The sequence below is a fragment of the Lepus europaeus genome, chromosome 3, assembly GCF_033115175.1.
Source record: "Lepus europaeus isolate LE1 chromosome 3, mLepTim1.pri, whole genome shotgun sequence".
NCBI classification, from domain to species: Eukaryota; Metazoa; Chordata; class Mammalia; order Lagomorpha; family Leporidae; genus Lepus; species Lepus europaeus.
The window spans coordinates 16,915,647-16,938,249 of record NC_084829.1 but is presented as its reverse complement, the minus strand read 5'-3'; the positions used below and the strand labels follow the sequence as shown (position 1 = coordinate 16,938,249).

The window sequence follows — 22,603 nt, the reverse complement described above, 5'->3', positions numbered from 1 at the left end:
GTGAGCCGTGGCGCCGGCCAAAAGTTTCATTGTTTTGAATTTGGGTATTGAATTTAGAATAGGTAAAAGGTACAAACATGAATCATAGGAATAAAATAACATAAAAAAGGTTGTAGTCGGACCAGTGTTGTGGCACAGTAGGTTAAGCTGCTGCCTTTGACACAGGCATCTCATCTGGTTCAGGTTCGAGTCCCAGCTGCTCCTTTTCCCATTCAGCTCTCCATTATTGCCTGAGAAGGCAGTAGAGGATGGCCCAATACATAAGTATCACATTTCAAGAATGGAGAAATTTGAATTTTTAGAAAAATGGGAGTCTTGGCGGCCTGCATTGTGGCATAGCAGGTAAAGCCAATGACTGCAACTCCAGCATTCCATATGGACATTGCTCCACTTCCAATCCAGCTCCCTACTAATGACCCGAGAAAAGCAGCGGAAGTTGACCTCAAGTGTTTGAGTCCCTGTTACCCATGTAGGAGACTTGGAAGACGTTCCTGGCTCCTGGTTTAGGCCTGGCCCAGCCCCAGCTGTTGCAGCCTCATGGGGAGTGACCCAGTGGATGGAAAATCTCTCTCTCTGTGTCTTTCCCTCTCTGTAACTCTGATTTTCAACAGTCAATGCTACAAAGAAGGAGAAGCAGAGGAAGAGAGAGAGAGAGTACTTCCATCACTGGCCCCAAATAGCTGCAATGGCCCAGGCTGGGCCCAGGCCAAAACCAGGAGCCAGGAGCTTTATCCGGGTCTCCCACGTAAGTGCAGGGTCCCAAGCACTTGGGCCATCTTCTGCTGCTTTCCCAGGCGCATTAGCAGGGAGCTGGATTGGAAGTGGAACAGCTGGGACCATATATGATGTAATTACTGCAGATGGTGGCTCTACTTGCTAGGCCACAATGCTGTCCCAGAAAATATTCGAATGACTGAGAAAGTTAGAAAAGGTAATTAAGTTCATTGAAGAGCCACAAATATCTTTTACAAATGTTGATGAGTTAAAGAAGCAAAGGCAGGTAATTAAGATCAGAGGTCCTTCAGGGAGCATCATTACTGAGGACAGGCTCTCTGATCCACTTCTAAGGATGGTAGGAAACTAATTTCTAGTGCCATATCCCTTACAGTAAACTCATTAAGGTTTAGAACATAATGAACCTTTGTTGCATAGGAGTATTAGAAGCACTCTGGTTTTCTCATTCAGTCCAATTTACAATGATCTATTTCTTCTCTCTTCTCTCAGAACTTGTAAAAGGACAATGATTTGCAATTTTTAAATCTTAAAACTCGAGAGGCTTCAGCATAGCCAATAAAGAGACACAGGTCAGTTTCCTTCTTGTCCTATCTCTTATCAGGCCTGATATTTTGTTAAAGTAAAAACTGACTAAAAGCAGCCATTTTATCTTTGTATTTTCTTTCACACAAAGTACTCTTTCTGAATATATTATCAACTATTTGGAGGAAACATGAGGGAAAAAGTTTTGGAAGAGTGGAAAGGGCATTCAAACACAAAATACCAAGCACAGATGCTGGCAAAGGCCAGGAAAATAACAAATCTCTGTGATTGTAGCCTCAAATGTAGAGAACACAAAATCTCCAAACATGAAGCCCACCAAGACTAATAATTGAACTAAACTCTGTCTTTGCCACCAAACAAATTGAAGGACCCCAAATCTGGGAATCCAACGCGCTCGGGTGGTCGCCCAAAGACCCAAAACTCCAGCCCAGTAGATGCAAAAGCAAGAGGATATTTATTAATACGTTTGCGCAAACGGGCTCCCCAGCATCTCAGGCAGTCCAGAGAGAGAGCCCCGAGCAGGGGTTACAGCAGTTTTTAAAGACAATAGCCACCTGATTAACATATGTATGCGGGGCGTTTGGTGATTGGCTATTTTGAAGGGCAAACTCTTGTGATTTTAGTGAGGGAAGGGGTAAGTTTATACAATGGTCACAGAACCTTATTGCAACTCTTTTCCGGACTCCTGCAAGTGTTATCGCGTGAGACAGTTACACAGAGCAGTTTCACAAGGCAGTTTCCCAAGGTTATTCTGTAGGCAGGTGGACACACAGTTATCTTAAGGAATGGCTACTGTCAGCAGCCAAACTTTTAAACCCTTGCTAAAATTATTTTAATATTTACTTTTAGCAGGGGTCTTACAAAATCACTTAATAATGTGACTATAAAGCCATAACTCAAATTCCACCCCCGGTGCTACCAATATACACCCAGATCAGCCACGTGCATTCCGATTGAGAACGAGAACAGGGACAAACGTGGTCAAGATAAAACGTTAGCGTGCAAAAGCCTGGGACATGTGAACAGGCAACCAGAGGGCCCGGGCTGGACAAAGGGCATATTCAGATCGCACATTTCTGTGGATTCATGTTATTGAACTCAGGTACACAACACCTTGGTGGAATCTGCAGAATTAGATGGTCTAAGAGTTAGTGCCTAACCTACTGTTTACCTATATTAAAGAGAACAAGCAATACAATTATTTTTCCTGCATCCAGTAGAGACAAAAAATTCATACATATGAATGCCAGGAAAAAAAGTGCAGTCGCCCTGTAACAGACTTGTTTGCAGTTTCTGGTTAAACTGACCAGTTGGAAGTTATGTGATGTTAGTCTGGATTGGAAACCACTCGTTGGGCAAGACCAGTCCCAGAACAGGGACACACACACACACACACACACACTGAAGAATTCTAGAAATCTCAAAGCAGCCGCGAGTACGGAAACCGCACTTCCACTTTAATCAGCTCAGCGCTGCGCCATTTCGTGAAACTCAGGTGACTCGGGCAGCGATTGCAGCGTCTGAGCGCAGGCCAGACGGGCCCTTGTTTACTCCAGGAAATGGCACTTACAGCGCAGGACCCTTGCGTTATTTTGCAACCTAAGTCGCAGGGTATTTTACCTGCAATTGCAGAACCTCTTTATTACGTAAGCGTCCTTTCACTTGCCAAGTACTTAGTAATGCAAGCTCGAGCTGCAAATGTGTCCTAAACTTGAATGTGTTCCTGCGCACCTCAAAAACCTGTTTCATCGGTAAAAACTCACAACGCAAGCGCATGAGGAGCAGCTGTCCATTTCCCAGCCTGTAACTATGCCTTCCGCGGCCAAGTCTGCAGCGGGAGACGGTTCCTCATTTCAACAGCTCACCCTATACTCACCCGTGTGCCTCGTGGCCCCACAGCTCGGGCTCTGGAGCTGGCCGACGACCCCCGGAAAGGCGGACACAAACGCCCATGCACCGTCTACGCAGATCACCCACCCCAAGGACTAAACACGGAGAATACCAAAAAAAACTTAAGCTTTTAATTTGAACTGCGTAGTTCAATAATGCTGCCCACTTACATTTACAACCTCCAGTCCTGCATTTTTACAGCCTCGGCTCCCCCACCTTTGGCGATTCCAACCCGATCCACGCCAGCTCCCGGCCACAGCTCTGTTTGTGAAAGCGTGGGTGGCTCTGAAAAGAGCCTTTGGGGTGAGGGGCGGCGGTCCCGACCCGGGCGCTCACTTGGAGCTGGTGTACTTGGTGACGGCCTTGGTGCCCTCGGACACGGCGTGCTTGGCCAGCTCGCCGGGCAGCAGCAGGCGCACGGCCGTCTGGATCTCGCGCGACGTGATGGTCGAGCGCTTGTTGTAGTGCGCCAGGCGCGACGCCTCGCCGGCGATGCGCTCGAAGATGTCGTTGACGAACGAGTTCATGATGCCCATGGCCTTGGACGAGATGCCGGTGTCGGGGTGCACCTGCTTGAGCACCTTGTACACGTAGACCGAGTAGCTCTCCTTGCGGCTGCGCTTGCGCTTCTTGCCGTCCTTCTTCTGCGCCTTGGTCACGGCCTTCTTGGAGCCCTTTTTCGGGGCCGGCGCAGACTTCGCGGGCTCAGGCATTTTCCCACAGCTACCAGGAAGCAGCACAATGAGACCAAGGCGCACAGAGCGTCTACTTATAGGGCATTTATGCTAATAAGGGATGCAGAGTGCATCTGCGCTCATTGGAAGAAGAATGGTGGCTGTCATCCGCGGGCAGAGCTATGCAAATGAAGAATGCAAATGTAGCTCTTCTATTGGCTTCTGGGCGAGTCTCGCTGCCAGCCAATCAGGAGGCAGGATTTACTACCCAGGAAATGGCTATAAAAGCAGCCATGTTGTTGCCTGTTTCCAGACTCGCCTTCCACGTGAGTTCGGTTTTGTGTGTGTGTGGTTGTTTCGTTTGATTCTCTAGCCATGTCTGGGCGTGGGAAGCAAGGAGGAAAAGCTCGCGCTAAAGCGAAGTCTCGCTCGTCTCGCGCGGGCCTGCAGTTCCCCGTGGGACGCGTCCACCGCCTACTGCGCAAGGGCAACTACGCGGAGCGCGTGGGCGCCGGCGCCCCGGTGTACCTGGCGGCCGTGCTCGAGTACCTGACGGCCGAGATCCTGGAGCTGGCGGGCAACGCGGCGCGCGACAACAAGAAGACGCGCATCATCCCGCGCCACCTGCAGCTGGCCATCCGCAACGACGAGGAGCTCAACAAGCTGCTGGGCCGCGTGACGATCGCGCAGGGCGGCGTGCTGCCCAACATCCAGGCCGTGCTGCTGCCCAAGAAGACCGAGAGCCACCACAAGGCCAAGGGCAAGTGATTGGCGAGGCGGCAGCTACCGGAAACCCCATGGAACCCAAAGGCTCTTTTCAGAGCCCCCACCCTCTCAAAAAAAGAGCTGGCACCGTCGTTGTGGATAGAGGTGGAACTGAGGTCGGGACACTCCGCTGTTACTTGTAGGGCTGACTGAGCAAGTGGGGCGTCAGCTAAAAACCTAGTGATTCTTCAAATTAAGAGGTTGTTTGCTTGACGTAACTTATGAGGCGCTTGTAGTTTGGGGACCGGCCGTGGGGAGTTGGATAACTTGGGTGTGTAAATAGCTGTTGTTCTCAGCGTTTCCTTAAATTACCCAGCGTTCTCCAGGGCCGGCCTGCGCCGCGGGGGCGTCACCGTCCCCAGCCACGCCCCCAGCTCCGCTCTGGCCACGCCCACGGGCCAGTGAGCGGGCACGCCCCCCCCCTCCGGCTTTGTTCAGAGCTCCTGGCTCAGCTCCGTGGGCGCTGCAAGGGCGACCTCCGACCTCACTAGGGCCTGATCGCGGGTACTTGGTGTGCACACGGCAACAGCGCAGACTATTGGACTCCAGTTGTAGATTTTAACCCTCATTACTGGTTGCAAGATTAATCCTGGGCTCGGTTTTTACATCTTTAAATTGGGTGTATACTGCCCGTGAGTAAACATAAGGCCCCTAAGCCAGGACAGTGACTGACATTCAATCAATTGTTAATAAATCAAACGCCTAGGTTTTCAATGAAGTCGGGGAAGCTAAGTTTCCCCCAAATCGTGGCTGCAGTGGGTCCATTAACGCCCGCTCCCCCGTAACAAGTGGCGATCTAGGGCTGTGCCACAGTTGCTGCGGTCTTCGAGTGCCGCCAGAGTTTGCTGTGGACGGCCTGGTTTGCGGTTTGACAGTGGAGTGGGCGGCAAAGCTGGATGGGTTGTGGGCGGCAGAGGCCAAGTGAGTGGATGCTCGGACCGGTCAGGCAGGGTCCCTCGCCCTGGGATAGCCCCTGAAGCGTTTTGCCTGCAATCTTCGTTTCCGGCGTTTAAATCCAAGGGTGTCCCAGGACACTTTATTATTATTACTGTCATTATTCTGTGTTTAATAAGCCACGCAGAGGCTGGTTCCTAGGGATGCACCTGCTTTCCACAGTGACACAGGCCAAGCTGTCTTCAACGGTCTCTTCCTCGCTCGCCTCGGATCCGCACAGGCTCCTTTAGTAACCACCCTCAAAGAAAAAGGATGCGGTGTCTCGTTTGAAGAAAAACCAAATGACCACCTTGAGAGCCGCGCGTGAGAATTCCCTGATGCGTTCATTTAGCGTTACAAGCTTTGCATCCTCAGACACGGGGGAGTCCAACCTCCCAGCTCTCTGCGCCCAGGGGCTTCTCCCACCCAGCATTTCCTGCAGGCCAGAGGACTTGGAGCCTTAGGTCGGAGCTGTTTTAGATGAGCCTTCGGATCGTGCGCTTTGACCTGCCAAGTTGCCTCTGAACCCAGCTTTCTGGGGTCTCCTCTTTTACCATCTATGGAATAAGCCATTTTATGTCCAAAAGTCCCAGTTACTTCCAGGGGAAATTTCTGTAGTGAGGAATGAACTTAGAGCTGCGTGGGTTTCCAGTCCTTGAGCAGTGTTCTCCTACCGTGCCTCGAGGTGCTGGGAAGGACTATTTAAATTTGGGCAATTTGGTGAGAATGCTGTACCTATGTTTCCCTACTACTGAAGGCACCTGGTCGCCAGGAACAAAAGTTTAATCTGGAGGAGTTACTGAGACGTGAGACTGAGGTAGAATCATCATGTGGATAGATAGGGTATCCTGAACATGTCAGGTCAGTGTAATAATATTAACAATTCCAATTTATTTTTAAAGATTTATTTATTTATTTGAAAGTCAGAATTACACAGAGAGAAGAGGCAGCGAGAGAGAGAGAGGTCTTCTCTCAGCCGGAGCTGTGCTGATCCAAAGCCAGGAGCTTCTTCCAGGTCTCCCATGTGGGTGCAGGGGCCCAAAGACTTGGGCCATCTTATGCTGCTTTCCCAGGCCATAGCAGAGAGCTGAATTGGAAGTGGAACAGCCAGGACTTGAACCAGCACCTATGTGGGATGCTGGCACTGCAGGCAGCAGCTTTACCTGCTATGCCACAGCGCCAGCCCCTCTATATTTCTTTTTAAAGTCCCATTAGTCTGTGTAGCAGTATCCTTTGTCTAATTTCATTTGTCATGTCCAGTTTCTATTTTTTGTGTGTCATTTGAACCCCTTTCTTATACACACAATAAATTTTATAACCAGATATAAAACATTATAAAATATAAAATATTTTAGGCATGGATTTAAGTTATGTTCTAAGGGTTTATCATTGTTGATATTGTCATAATTACAGGTTTATATATTCCTGTTAAGTATAATACACCTGTATTTGGAAGATTATTGGGAGTTAACTGAGGATTCTCTGCATACTGAAACTAAGAATAAAGGCTAATTTGTAGCCACAAGAGTCTCCCCACTCTATCTTATTCCAATACCTTAATATTGTGCTAAACAAAGGAAGATAAGCACCATGGCAAAATCCACTGAAAGATATCCGTTGCCTATATTAACACCTAGAAAGAAAACTCAATAAGCAGACAAATCAAAGAAACTAGAGAAAAGGAAGTACAACCATCATAGCTTCAAGAGAAATGAGAACATGGCATGTGTCTTCAAAATGAAGTGAATTAGGTGGTGAATTAGCATAGTCATATTGAAGCAATGTCAGAATTTCATTGCATTTCAGTTGTTTAAGTTGTAGTTTGGGTAGACTGGGGGACCAACATCTCTTAGGATTTAGACCTTATGTGCATTGCTCATGGTTGAGGTTCCTTCTGAAAGACGCAAGGGTGCCAACCTTTAGATTTGTTTGTATAAGTGCATAGTGTCTGGTTGCTGCTTGGGGCTGAAACTTTTCCCTCATCCTTCACTATCTTTCTTAGTCTACTGAGGCTACCCTAATAAATATCAGACTAGATCACTTACATAGCAGAAGTTTATTTTTTTCGCACTTGTGGAGGTGCCAGCATGGCTGGCTGCTGGTGAGGCTGTCTTGCTGGCTTACAGATGGGTGCCGGCTCCTTGTATGTTCACATGACCCTTCCTTTCAATGCAGGGGTGAAGACCGAGATCTATTGAAGAATTAGAACCCCACTGTTTGTTTTTAAAGATTTATTTATTTGAGTTAGGAAAAAGAAAGAGCGAGAGTGTCACTGTTCACTCCCCCAAAATGGCAGTAATGGCCAGAACTAGGCCAGACCTGAGCCAGGAGCCAGGAGCTTCTTCCACATCTCCCATGTGGTTGCGGGGACTCAAGCACTTGGGCCGTCTTCCACTACTTTTGGAGGCACATTAGCAGGGATCCGGATTGGAAGTGGAGCAGCTGGGACTTGAAGGGCTCATTTAACTTTAACTTGTTCTTTGACTTGTTATGACCTCATTTAACTTTAATTATCTCCAAATTCAGTCACTTAGGACTTAAAACATATGAATTCTTAGAAACAATTTAGAGTATAACCATTCCTCCCTGGCCCGCCAAAATTCATCTTTCTCCCATGAAAACTATATTCATTCCTTCCCAATTCCCAGAGTCTTAATTCAGTACAGCATTAATCCTAAGATCCAAAGCATCATCTAAATATGACCTAAATGACATATGGGTGAGATTCATGGTGCAATTCTTGTTGAGGCAAAATTCCTCTCCAGCTATGAATCTGTGAAACCAAGCAAGTTATGTGCTTCTAAAACTTAATGATGAGACAGGCATAGAACAGACATTTCCTTTCCAAAAGGGAAAAATAAGAAAGAAGGAAGGGGGAGTGGGTCCTACACAATTCTAAAACCTGGCAAAGCAAATTCCGTTAGATCTCAAGGCTTGAGAATAATCCTCTTTAGCTTGTTGCCCTGCGCTTCTGGCATGACAGTGTCGCAGGGTCGCTTCCCTGGCTTCCCAAGTAACCTCCTTTTGCTCTGTCGGGTGCCCACTCCTTGAGTTTGGTGGGGTCCCACCCAGACAGAAGTCTATGAGGGACTTGGCACACACAGCATTGCCGGGCATCCTTCGAAACTGAGGTAGAGGCAGCTATGTATGCCTCCTGCTGCAAACATCCCCTAATGATCACTGAAGCACCTTTGGGCTCCTTCTTCCCTTTTCTTGTAGGATAGTACACTTTCACAGCCAGACAGTGCTGGGATGTCTTATAGGGTCCAAAAAACCCACCAGCCTTCCTTCATTTCATCCCTTCTAGCTGAGTTCAAACTGACGGTGTCCCTGCAGGTGTAATCCCAACTTTGCCTGGTTTCTACTGAGATGACTAAGTCTTTGAATCATACCCAATATTTGTTTGGTCAAATGGTTGATCAAACAAACCTCTTCTAGAAAAGCTTTCATATGTTTTACAATATGGATAGTGATAGGCTGAGTATTTTCTAAATCTCCCAAATACAGGTTCATTTTTGCTTAACAATTCATTCTTAATTTTATTTTATTTATTTGAAAGTCTGAGTTACACATAGAAAGACAGGCAAAGAGAGAGAGAGAGAGGTCTTCCATCCGATGGTTCACTCCCCAACTGGCAGCATGGCCGGAGCTGCGCCAATCCGAAGCCAGGAGCCAGGAGTTTCTTCAGGGTCTCCCACATGGGTGCAGGGGCCCAAGGACTTGGGCCATCCTCTACTGCTTTCTCAGGCCATAGAAGAGAGCTGGATCAGAAGTGGAGCAGCTGGGACTAGAACCGGTGTCCCTATGGGATGCCAGCACTGCAGATTGAGACTTTACCCGCTATGCCACAGCACCCGCCCTTCATTCTTAATTTGTCTCTTTCAAATAATACAGTAAGTGGTAGTGAGGATGTAAACCACATACTAAATCCTTTGCTTAGCTCTCTCCTCTTCTAAATATCCAGTTTCATGGCTTCTCGGCCTTTTGGCTAAGATCAAGTGTAAATATCCAGCGTCATCATCTGTAGGTGCTACCTTTCATCAAACACTAGGACACTTCATAGAAAAATCACCTGCCCTGCAGCGTGCAGCAGCCTGTCCCCCATTCCCATCCCAGACCTCAGCAGAACGGCCACGATGTCCATTTTGGCCAATGTTACGCTCACGATTATTTACGCTTTCCCTCCAACTCTGCTTCTTTCTGAGCCCTCACCAGAATTGCCTTTAATGTCAGTTTTTATCAGTAGTCCCTTCACAGTAATTGGCCATTACAGCATGAACCTCATAACTCTGTCAGTCTTTATCCATCACTCAGTTCCAAAGCCACTTCTTCATATTTAGGTGTTCGTTGGAGGAGCACCTTTCGCTTCTTTGTACCAAGATCTGTCCTGCTTGGGCTCAGACTGGATGGCCTAGTAACAGAACTGTATTTTTCTCTGCATTCTGGAAGCTGGAGGTCTGAAGTCGAGACGCCTACAGTGAGATTTTTGGTCAGACTCTCCCCTGTGTTGTGGTTATCGTGAACGCCAAGCAGATGAGAACCTCCATGCTGGCTGTGACTTTCTACCACAATCAGTTGTCCTTGTATGAAATACAAGGCCAGAGCCTTGTGTGCTCTAAATCTGCAGAACTTGGGACTTTGGTGCTGGTCCCTATGGTTTACTCCACCTGTTTGATGGTTTTATCAATACTGTGGTCTTGAAGACCATTTATACACCGTGAAACTCCTAAGTTTCCAGCCCTGACTTCTTCCTGAAATGTAGATGTGTATGTCCAGATATTTAGCAACCATCATCACTTGGCTTGGCAACAGGCCTCTCTGTCCAAATACTTCCAAGACAAAGCATTAACATGTGCTTCCTAAGCCTCCACACCTCAGTAAAATGATGCTATCATAAATTCATGGACTTGGGGCTGGTGATGTGTCGTAGCAGGTAAAGCTACCACCTGCCATGCTGGCATCCCAAATGGGCTCTGGTTTGAGTCCCAACTGTTTCACTTCTGATCCAGTTCTCTGCTATGGCCTGGGAAAGCAGCAAAAGATGGCCCAAGTGTTTGGGCCCCAACATCCATATGGGAGACCTGGAAGAAGCTCCAGGCTCCTGGCTTTAGATCGGCCCAGCTCTGGCCGTTGCAGCCATTTAGAGAGTGAATCTCTCTCTCTCTCTCTCTCTCTGCCTCTGTAACTGTGCCTTTCAAATAATAAATAAATAAAATCCTTTAAAAAATTAATATGCAGAATTTCTGAGAATGATGAATTGCCACTGTTGTATAATGTTTAAGAACTTGTCCTCACAATATGTATTAAAATTTATTAACAGACAGTTGGGAAGGGGCAGGAGGTTACCTTCTAGAAACAGAAGTCCCGCTGTGTAAGGTTATCTGTGTAAGGACTCTTTTTCAACACTGAAATGAGAACAACAAATGAAAATTTATTATAGTTATAAACCGACTAAATAACATGAGGAAGAATACTGTGGACTTTAACAATGGAGCATTTATCCACACCATGGAATAGGAGGCGGCCTCCTAAAACAAGAAGTCAATGAAACTGAGTCACAACCTCTGAGAATCAGGGTGTACAGAGAAAGGTGTGGAAGAAAACACATCACAGTATTCATTTCAGGGAGGTAAAATTAGAATAGGATGAGGCAAGATTATTAATCTTTATAAATATCTGTGTGGGAAATATTAAAATAAGCATGTGTGAATATGGTCACTTAATAGAGAAAAAGAGAAACAAAAAATAATAAGTTCCTTCTCACTGCTTCCTATCCTAAATTATTTTCTATCGATCAGAAACTATAGTGTGAGATTGTGTTGATCAGCTCTCTTGGTTTGCATTTCCTCATTGGAACTCTGCTCCACAAAGCAGGGACCTGCCGTGTCTGTTTACTGCTGTGTCTTGGCACTTACTGGGCACTCATATGTCTGGCAAAAGAATCAGAGAACAAATGCATTCTCCCAGAAGGTCTTTTCACTGGCCAGCTTGTGGCTATCCAAATGTCCATAAAACACTGCTAATATGTTACCTATTCACCTGCCTGAGCTATCAGAAACACCATGTAATGTGGAAGTCTGTCCCATTTGTCTCCCACATTCCACTCTTTTCCTGGTTTCGGTGTAACCTCCTCAGACTTCAGTAACACCTGCACAGGTAGCGATTAACTTAGTTAAGGGTCTGTTCTCTACTGGTTGGTATTAAGCACAAAAGAACCAACTTTAATACATTACAGATGTTTAATAACCTTTGGTTGATGCATGTTTGCCCAGAACTGTGAAAAGAAAAGGTCACTCCTGCTGTGTGTGCATGTGTGACCAAATCAGTGCTATTTCATCAAATAACAAAATTATTCTGTGACAGGGCAAGCTTTCTGGTTCCTGATGCTGGGATTATCCAGTCACTGCTCTCATCCACAACGTGAGTCTGTTGAAAAATTCTGTCTCACTCATGTCTGTACCCCTGCACTTCTCATCCTTCCCATAGGTCTTCAGCAAATCTGCTTACTGAAGCAGGTACTACTCAGTCACTTTCTAAGCTTCAGAACTTGTGAGTTTATTCCGGGGCTATGTACCATTTTAGTTTCCACTTGCTCTAAAATTCCCGTTGCTAAATTTGGATAGAGATACAAGACTAATCTAATGCTAGAGCTATGTTTTCAAATACAGCAGCCATTAGCCACATGTGACATTTTAAGTTTAAATTAAATAATGAAATTAAAAATTCAGTGTCTCAATCACAGGAATCCCATTTCAAGCTGCAGATGGCTGCTGTATTTTGGCAGCACAGCTATAGAACGTGGTTTTCATCTTGAGGGTTCTCTGAGACAGCATAGAGCTAGGTACTCATCACTCTGGGCTAACAAAGTCAAGTGCACAACTTCCTCCAGGTGGCATCCAAGGATGAGTTCCCCAGGCAAAACACAGAATACTAGTTCAGTTTGCAGTTTACCTAAGGCACACTGAACTGTTTTAGTGTAGGTTCCCCTTCCCCAATATCACGTGAGACATACTACACTGAACAAAAAAAACAAATCTGATGCTTACCTGAAATTCAGCTATCACTGGACATTCTGTATTTTTCAATCACCAAATCGTAAGAGCAAAATTGAGGCAGCTTCCCCAGGAAGCTGGGTGTTCCCCGGACAGAAGCTAGTGCATTAAGAGGAAAATGTTCTGTGACTTTTTCTCTATGTGTGAGGAAATTGAGAAGGAGCTTCCTAAATACATTTACCTTGGTTTCTTCTCTCCCTTAGGTTTCAAAAGCTCTGCAGCACCCCAAATGCCTGAATTCCTGACCCAGACCATCTGCCACACCCAGCTGAGCTCAGAAATAAATGGATGGACAATGTCACTGCTCCTACATCATGACTGATTCTGTATCCGTGATTTTTTTTTCTTTTTAAAGATTTATTTTATGTATTTGAAAGACAGAGTTACAGAGAGAAGTAGAGACAGAGAGAGAGGTCTTCCATCTGCTGGTTCACTCCCCAGATGGCTGCAACGGCCAGAGCTGCACCAATCCAAAGCCAGGAACCAGGAGCCAGGAGCTTCTTCTGGGCCTTCCACGCGGATGCAGAGGCCCAAGGACTTGGGCCATCCTCCACCGCTTTCCCAGGCCACAGCAGAGAGCTGGATTGGAAGAGGAGCAACCAGGATGAGAACCAGCGCCCATATGGGATACCGGCAATTCAGGCCAGGGCTTTAATCTGCTGCGCCACAGCACCAGCCCCAATTTTGTTCTTATTAAAGACTTACTCTATGTTTATTTCTGTGGGTTTGTGTGTGTGTGTGTTGGGAATAAAGAGAGTAGGAAAGAGACAGGATATTACTGAGAGGAGGCTCCCTTTAGTACAAAGTATGTCAAATCGTTAGAGTGGGCCATTCACTCACAGGGTTCCCACAACCTGGAACAGGCAGATCCACCCAACATTGAGAATCCCTCTTTCACTCCCCCTAACTAGGTGGTCACTTTCTTCTTATGTATCTGTCCAGGGTTAGTTCATGCTGGTGTTAGTCCAGAATGAATATATGTTTCGTTTCCCTCCTTTTCATTCTTAAAAGGAAGCAGGCTCCACACACTACTCTACACTTAATCTCCTTATAACAATGTATCTTTGAGAGTGTTTCCTCACAAGGATACGTGGAGTTTCCTGTACACTGTTAAACAGTATTGCATTGTGATGCTTCATAGTTGACGTAACTCATCCTGTGTGAGGTATATAGAGGTACGTGACAGAGGATTTACTAGGGGAAGGCAACCGAGAAGCCCCACGACAGGCCTTCTGCAAGCTGGAGACCCTGGGACTTGGCAGCATGGCCCAGTCCAACTCCAGAGGCCTCAGAACCAGGGAAGCTGATGGTGCAACTCCCAGCCAGAGGCTGACAGCCTGAGAGGCAGGGAAGGGGGCCACTGGGTTAAGTCCTGAAACCCAGAGGCTGGAGAGCACAGCATTCTCTATGTCTAAGAGAGAGCAGTGCACCCAGCTCTAGGACAGAAACACATGCATCTTCCTTTGTTTGTGTTGTGTTTTGTTTTTAACTTTTGTTTATTTATTTGAGAGAGAGAGAGAGAGACATTAATCTTCCATCTGCTGGTTCACTCCCCAAATGTCTGCAACAGCCAAGTCTGGGCCAAGCCAAGGCCAGGAGCCTGGAACTCAATCCAGGTCTCCTGTAGGAGTAGCAGGGACCCACGTTCGTGAACCACCATCTGCTTCTGCTCAGGAAGCTGGATTAGATGCAGAGGAATCAAGACAAAAATTAGACTTTCCAATATGGGATGTGGGAGTCCCAGGTGGAGTCTTAACCACAGTGGCCAATGCCTGCTTCTTCCCTCAGTTTTTGCTCCATGCAGGGCCCCAGACAATTAGGTGGTGCCAGCTCATGTGAAAAACAGGTTTCCCCCAACCTGCAAATACCCCCTACCCATGAATTTAGGAGTTGAATGTCCAACACAGGAAATTTGAGGAACACATTCAAACCTCAACAGTCCTCTTCTTGGGAAAGTACATGGTTTATTGCCAGTCTTTTGCATTAAAATAATTCTGGAACGGTTAACCTTGATTTGCAGAAAAACTGAAATTGCTGTCATATTTTACTGGAATTGTGCAATGTGAAATTCAAGTCTCTCTTGGGTCAGAATCAAGGTTCTATTAGACCATTACCCATCATTTTGAACTGCAATTTCTTCATCTGAAAAATGGAGATAAAATGCACCTTAAGTGATTAGGAGAATAAAAAAATGATAGTTATGATTTATTTGGAGTGCTAAGGAGCAGCACAAATAAACTTAGTTAATGTTCATCACCATTTGTTTTGTGAGAGTCATACACACTAGTCATTTACTGTAAATCCTCTCTCATAGATCCCCCAAACACTAGGCTGGCCAGGAAAGAAGGGTGGTGCATAGAGAAGGAAGGCGGGGCTGCGGCTGATCTGCCCAGGTTGCTCCCTGGATAATTGCTGCTTCCTCTACTACCTGAGAAGGAATTAGGAAACTCCCCCTCCTGGCCTGCTCATCCTCTCAGCCTTGGGCTTTTTTGCCTGCAGGGGAGATCAAGCTTCAGGGATGTCTCAGCAACCCTGCTCAGTCTGCAAGTGACAGGGACCAGGTCTGCTGCTGTATTACCGTCCCAGCACAGAGCCCAGTATGGCCTGGCATACAATAGTCAAGCGACAGCGAGTGAACTCAGGAGGCCTACTCGGTGGAGCTTTGAATTCTGTTCCTGAAGATCCTGCAGCTGGTAGAAGAGAATTTTCAAGCAGAATTGGAAGAAAGTGGGACCCAATTTAGTCTTTTTTTAAAAACATTTCTTTATTTATTTGAAAGTCAGAGTTACACAGAGAGAGAGAGAGAGACAGAGAGAGGCCTTCCATCTGCTGGTTTACTCCCCAATTGACCACAATGACTGGAGCTGTACCGATCTGAAGCCAGGAGCCAGGAACTTCTTTCAGGTCTTCCTACGTGGGTGCAGGGGCCCAAGGACTTGGGGCATCTTCTACTGCTTTCCCAGGCCGCAGCAGAGAGCTGGATCAGAAGTGGAGCAGGTGGGACTCGAACCAGTGCCTATATGAGATGCTGGCACTTCAGGCCAGGGTGTTAACCCACTGCGCTACATTGCCAACCCCCCAATTTATTCTTAAGAAATGCCTATGCACAGGGCCAGTGCTGTAGCGTAGTGAGTTGAGCTGGCGTCTGCAGTGTCAGCATCCTATATGGGTACCTTTTCAAGTCCTGACTGCTCAACTTTCCAATCCAGCTCCCTGCTAATGTGCCTGGGAAAGCAGCAGATGATTTCCCAAGTCCTTAGGACCTGGCATCCACATGGGAGGAGGAAGCTCCTGGCTCCTGGCTTCAGACTGGCCCAACCCAGGCCATTGCAGCCATCTGGGGAGTGAACCAGTGGATGGGAGACCTCTCTCTCTGTAACCCTGCCTTTCAAATAAATAAATAAATCTTTTTTTAAAAAAGCCTCTGCAGTTAATCTGTAAAACCATTTTCTGTGGTTTTCCATGTATGAAAGCACACACCAGCATAGACCGGAAGTCAGGTATTCTGGAAAGATGGACGGCACCTGGCTGGGGTTCCAGCTCTGCAATCTCCCAAGTGTCTGACTGCAGCTTAGTCACTTGCTGTCTCTGAACATCAGTTTTTTTCATCTATAAAGTGCAATAACAGCACCTCTCAGAATTGTGCAAGGAAAAAGCAAATGAAAGGGCACCCAGAAAGCACTCAGTTCCTTGTAAAATCTAAGATTATTTGAGAACTCTTCAGAGATGTCATAGAAGATGTGTATTATAAGAAAACTGTACATGGGGCCGGCGCCGCGGCTCAGTAGGCTGATCGTCCGCCTGCGGCGCCAGCACACCGGGTTCTAGTCCCAGTCGGGGCGCTGGATTCTGTCCTGGTTGCTCCTCTTCCAGGCCAGCTTTCTGCTGTGGCCAGGGAGTGCAGTGGAGGATGGCCCAAGTGCTTGGGCCCTGCACCCGCATGGGAGACCAGGAGAAGCACCTGGCTCCTGGCTTCGGATCAGCGCGGTGCGCCGGCCGTGGCGGCCATTGGAGGCTGAACCAATGGCAAAAAGGAAGACCTTAAAAAAAAAAAAAAAGAAAGAAAGAAAACTATGCATGTATTTCAGTGTCTGCACCAAAAGAAACTTATCTTTTAATTCCACAAACTTTGAAAAAATCTTGGATGAAGAGTATCCACGGTCTCCAAACACGGAAAAGTGAAAGCAGGCGAGGATATTAGCATTCCCATCAGGGAAGTTGATTCCACCTGCCGACTCTGGAGTAATTGGAGTTGCTAACAGCTCAAGCCCCAGCTGCTTGTGGCTGCAGTTCACTCGCAGGGCCCAGCGAAGCTTCGGGAGGGGCCAGCTGCAGATGACCACCGTGAGGGGCAGTGGTGACCCACATCTCCCTGCACTCTCCTCCAGGGTCAGAGGCAGCATCCCAGTGCTGTGCGTAGAATTTTCCAGACAGAGTGCCCCACATCTACCCATTCAGCTTTTGTCCAACCTGACTCTCTGCCAGCAGTGGGGACATAGAAAATTCATCCCTACTGAGCACCTGAGAAGGCTCACAGAGAAAGGAAAAGAGAGGAAGGCCTTGGAGAAGGACCCCAGATGTGCAGGCACTGTGGGAGGAAAGAATAAATAAATGGGAGCTCAGAGGAAACTGCCATGCCCTGTAATGCAATCCCTTCAGACTGTGGATGGGACTGGGGCTCCAAACCAGCCACTCCTGTGTATCACCCCAGAAGCAGGCCAGTGCTGTGTCCACCCCCCTGAGTTATACTTCTGTGCTTGGTGTTGTCATTCTCTCAGCTCTCCAACTGAAACCCACATGTCATTTTGAATACTTCCTTTCTCTCTGTTCTATGTGCAGTGTAACACTGGGAGCCTGATATTAGATAAAATGGTACTATTTTTTACCAGGTGATTAGTAAACGTTATAAATCAGGGTGTTTTTTTGTTTTGTTTTTGTTGTTTTTGTCTTGTTCTTGGGGAGGCAGTTGATAAACATTTAAAAGTACACCAGTGCCTTGAATACCTCCCACTCCTTCCTGGTAAAGGAACGCTTGCTTCTCTCTCTCTCTCTCTCTCTCTCTCTCTCTCTCTCTCTCTCTCCCTGCCTCCCTCACTCATTGGCTCACTCTGTTGTGCTGTTAAAGCTCCTGTTTCACCTCCCAGATGACTCCCATCATGCTCTGGGCTGACTTATGTGCCACACTCTGCTGTGACCTGCACCTACCACATCCACTTTGCCATTGTCTCTCACCGTTGATGTTCTTGAGCCTGCCTTCCACGTGGTATTCAAGCGCTCTTCTCATAGATATTCACCTGCCTCAACGCCTCACTTCTATCAGCCTCTCACACTCATATTTCTCAGTGAGGCCCCTTGACTGCTCTCCCTCTCCCAGAGGGAGTGATACCTCCTGGGTGTGGCTGTAGTCTGGTGGACTCCAGTGCTGGGACCGTGCACTGCAAACACAGCACTGTCAGACCACAAGCAAAGAGGCTGTGAAAACAGAAGCAGAATGGCTAAGCCCATGACCCCAGGGACCTCCTCTGGGTTGCTTGGTGATGAACCTGGAACTATGGCTGCTTCTCTCCCCGTGGGAGGATCAGCCAATGTTCCCAGGTGCTAGGAGACTGGTTTCCTAGATGATACACAGAAAATGTTTACTCTCCTTATTACAGTCTCTGGGAAAGCAATTGCATAGGGCGTGAGGACTCTGATGGAGCACAGCCCCTCTGAGCATCAGCCTAACCACTTACACGTGCACAGTTTGTGAGCTATGTGAGAACAAGTATTGTCCATCTCCTGACACTGGCCTAAAAGTTCCAATCGGCACACATGACACTGTGCCTGCTGACATGACAGATAGAAGCCAGGAGAGGAAGACCACATTTGGCTAAGTCAGCAATGAGGTGTAGTCACGGGGAGAGAGCACACAGCCTTCATGAAGGAGATGGGATCCCATTTTTTACCACTATCCTGATCACCTCATGTATCATCTTCTCAAATGCTCTGAATGAAAACCATTAAAAAAAAAAAAAAAAAGGAGTTATAAAGAAGCAGAGAGAGAGAGAGAGAGAGAGAATCTTCTATCTTCTAGTTCACTCCCTAAAGGGCCAGTCCAAAGCCAGGAGCCAGGAGCTTCTTCTACGAAACTGGGTCCAAGTTGGAACTCAGAAGGCTGCATCTGAGGCGAGGACAAGGACTTCGGTCATCAAGACTCAACATGAAATCGGACCAAGACCAATCACATGGCTGTTGGCACAATTCACTTTTTGCAGGGTTCGTAGTCAGAGGGCCTCAAGTCCTTGGCTGCCTCCTGCTGGGTGAGCCTTTCCATATCATAGCTTCCCAGGAACAGCTGAGGTTCTCCTATAAGAAAGAGCAAGTGAGAGGTCCTAGACAAAAGCCAGCCTGTGTCATCTAATCTCAGAAGTGATAGAAACAAGTCACTAGTGCAGCACACAGCCAGCGAGCAGGGCAGTTGTGTGAACTCCCAGAGTTCACCTCAGAGGATGCCTGCCAGAATGGGTCAGCCATGGTCTCTTTCTCTTTTTTTATATTTTTAAGATTTATTTATTTATTTGAAAGTCAAAGTTACACAGAAAGAGAGAAAGAGAAAGAGAGAGAGAGAGAGAGAGGTCTTACATCTGCTAGTTCACTCCCCAACTGACCGCAACGGCCAGAGCTGTGCCGATCCGAAGCCAGGAGCCAGGAGCTTCTTCCGGGTTTCCCATGGAGGAGCAGAGGCCCAAGGACCTTGCCCATCTTCTACTGTTTCCCAGGCCACAGCAGAGAGATGGATTGGAAATGAAGCAGTTGGGACTCGAATCGGTGTCCATATGGGAAGCTGGCACGGCAGATGGCAGCTTTATCCTCTACACCACAGTGCCAGCCCCTTGCCATGGTCTCTTTCAAACAAGGCACCCCAGCTTCTTGACATCTTTAAAGACAGAAGTATATTTCTGTGTTTTCTAGGGTGGCTGGATTACTGCACACACATGGTGATGCACTCATGAGTCTGAAATGGCAGAAACATTTCTATTTGACTTTTGCCTGGGTGGTTTTTTAAAACATCTTATTTCTGAATAGTTTTAAATATACAAAACAGAAATTGTGAGGTAGTAATACAAAGAGTTCCTACATGTAGTTTGCTGTATATCACTGAAACTACATTTCCCAGATTCCCATGCTCTCTGACTTGCGATAGATTTGGCCAATGGGAAGCACTGTTGGAAGATGATGGTGGAAGTGGAACTAGAGTATTTATTTCTTCCCTTCTTTGTTGCCTGGGGCTTCTCCAGCCCTATTGGTTCCTCTGACTCTGTTCCACTGGGGGTCTCAGCTCCTGCCTGACCAGTTTGTGCTGCTTTGCCTTTCCTGGGAGTTCCAATGCCAACTCCTAAATGCCAGCACCACCTCTTCTTTCTTTTGTTCTTCTAACCAAGGAGAAGCAGCCACTTTGTGCTGCAGCTTATCTTTGGGTAGGTCCCACACCATTTTGGGTGTCTCAAATCTTTCATCACCTGTTTATTTCCTAACATGTTCAATTAATTCTTTATGAAACCTTTAGATATTTTCTCAGTATTTAACTGGATTATACTAGTACACTGACAAACAAACTGAACATAGCTGATGCATACTAGCCTTTCCTGAGCAATACAGAGAGCGGTGTGTGTGGTATTTTCTTCCCTGGCATACCCGCCCTCAACCTCATGCTGCTGCAGCCCAGAGAGTGCTCATTCCTCCAGGATACACTTGCTCCATTCCCGGCTCAAGGTTCCTGTTTTGTAATGCTGACAGCTTTGTGTTATCTGTGGTCCCTTAAATCCTTGAATATTGAGGACTTCTAAATTTCTCCCTAGGGACAGTTTGGGCATTGCATTCTCCCATCCAAGTACTAACCAGGAGGACCCTGCTTAGCTTCTGAGATCAGAGAAGATCGGGCGCATTCAGGGTGGTATGGCCGTAGACTGGGCATTGCATTCCGACTGTGAAGAGAATGAGACCACTTTATCTGAGATCAAAGTGTGTGTGTTTTCAGGGGGAGCCGGGAAGAGGAAGAAAGAAAATGAGAAGGAAGGAGAGGGAAAAATAGAAAACCCAAAAGGGGAGTTGCACTGGTAGAGACTGAGGGAAGCTATCAGGGGTCATGCCACAGCTTCATAAAATAGCATTGTTATCTTACAAATTGTTTCTTGTTTTCCATTTCATGCTCTGCTTCCTACCCTACCACCAAATCAGGGAGAACGCTTAGGAATAAAGTTTAAAAATATAAAAAAGAATAACATTTGTTTCTACCTGGGATACTAATTATTTTCAAAGGAATATAGAATTAGCCACTGGCAAACTACCCAGAAGGGTAGACAACAAGGTAAATTCTCTTAGCTACAAGACCCTGGGCAAGTTATTTAACATCTTTGGATGCAGTTTTGTCTTCTGGAAAAATGTGACTAATACCAGCACATAGGGTTATTGTAAAAAGATTATTTTCCAAGTGCTTAGACTCGTGACCCATAGTGTCTACTCTGTAGTAAGCTTCCCTAAATACGGTGATATCAACAAAGATGCAATTGACTACACTTCCATTGTAATGGGTATAAATTATACAGAGACATCTTATCTCTGCAGGTCAGAATCCTCCACATAAAAACCACTACAAGAAAAGGAAGATTGGTTATCATCTAGAAAAGGGAGCATTCATAGAATGGTGGCTTGCTCAATACGTATTTAACACAGAGCAGAATGCAGTACGCAGATGTGCCTGGAGTGGAGAAGCTGATTGATCAGGAGACTACTGCTTCATGAAAATGTTTCTTGGGTTAACACCCTGGCCTGCAGCACCTGCATCCCACATGGGCACCGGTTCAAGACCGGGCTACTCCACTTCTGATCCAGCTCTCTGCTATGGCCTGGGAAAGCAGTGGAAGATGGCCCAAGTCCTTGGGCCCCTGAACCTGCATGGGAGACCCAGAAGAGCACCTGGCTCCTGGCTTCTGATCAACACAGCTCTGGTCATTGCAGCCATTTGGGGAGTGAACCAGCGGATGGAAGATCCCTTTCTCTCTCTCTGGCTCTACATCTCTCTGTAACTCTGTCTTTCAAATAAATAAAATACATCTTAAAAAAAAAAAACCCACAAACTTGGCCGGCGCCGTGGTTTAACATGCTAATCCTCCGCATTGCGGCGCTGGCACACCGGGTTCTAGTCCCGGTTGGGGTGCCGGATTCTTTCCCGGTTGCCCCTCTTCCAGGCCAGCTCTCTGCTATGGCCCGGGAAGGCAGTGGAGGATGGCCCAAGTCCTTGGGCCCTGCACTGCATGGGAGACCAGGAGAAGCACCTGGCTCCTGGCTTCGGATCAGCGTGATGCGCCAGCCGCAGCAGCCATTGGAGGGTGAACCAACGGCAAAAAGGAAGATCTCTCTCTCTCTCTCTCTCACTATTCACTCCGCCTGTCAAAAAACAAACAAAACCCACAAACTTAAAAAAAAAAAAAAAAAAAAAGAAAGGAAATGTTCCTTTTTACAATTATCCTCTCATCAGTATCTTGGTCTCCTGTCCAGAAAGTCCTGCAATAAGCAGACCTCTAATACTTATTTATAACATCAAGTGTATCTTTCATTATAAGTTAATGAATGAAATAGTATATTAGTTAGATTTTTATTAGTGCAAAATATCTGAGTCAGGTTTACTTTATAAAGAAAAGAGGTCTATTTTGGCTAATGATTCCGGAAATTCACAGTCCAAGACTGGGAAGGCCTTATTGATTTAACCTTTAATAGATTCTTGCTGGTAGAGTCCCACGGTGGTGTATAGCATCATATGGCAAAAGATAGAGAGCACACATGCCTTTCCATGTCTCTTATAAAGCAACCAAAATCCAATCATGGGGATGGGGAGGCAGGTTCCACCCTCATGACCTAACCAATCTAATTATTTTGTGAAGGTCTCACCTCTAAACACTGTAATCAGATTGTGTTTCCCCCCTCTTAATACCATTGATTGTGACTTTGAGTTTCAAATTCTTGTGTGATTTG

The 22,603-nt window shown here is 46.6% G+C and overlaps 2 protein-coding genes across 2 annotated transcripts; one reads left to right on the top strand and one right to left on the bottom strand.

Annotated features, from left to right (window-relative positions):
- Window positions 1–3,404: 3,404 nt before the first annotated feature.
- LOC133754631 (histone H2B type 1-C/E/F/G/I) lies at window positions 3,405–3,899 on the bottom strand. Its single transcript, XM_062185055.1, has one exon. It carries the CDS (start codon window positions 3,879–3,881, stop codon window positions 3,501–3,503), a length of 381 nt encoding a protein of 126 aa, XP_062041039.1. The 5' UTR covers window positions 3,882–3,899; the 3' UTR covers window positions 3,405–3,500.
- A 318-nt stretch (window positions 3,900–4,217) lies between these two features.
- LOC133754559 (histone H2A type 1-C) lies at window positions 4,218–4,873 on the top strand. The gene has a single exon (XM_062185005.1). The coding sequence runs from the start codon at window positions 4,218–4,220 to the stop codon at window positions 4,608–4,610; it is 393 nt and encodes a 130-aa protein (XP_062040989.1). The 3' UTR covers window positions 4,611–4,873.
- The last annotated feature ends 17,730 nt before the right edge of the window (window positions 4,874–22,603 follow it).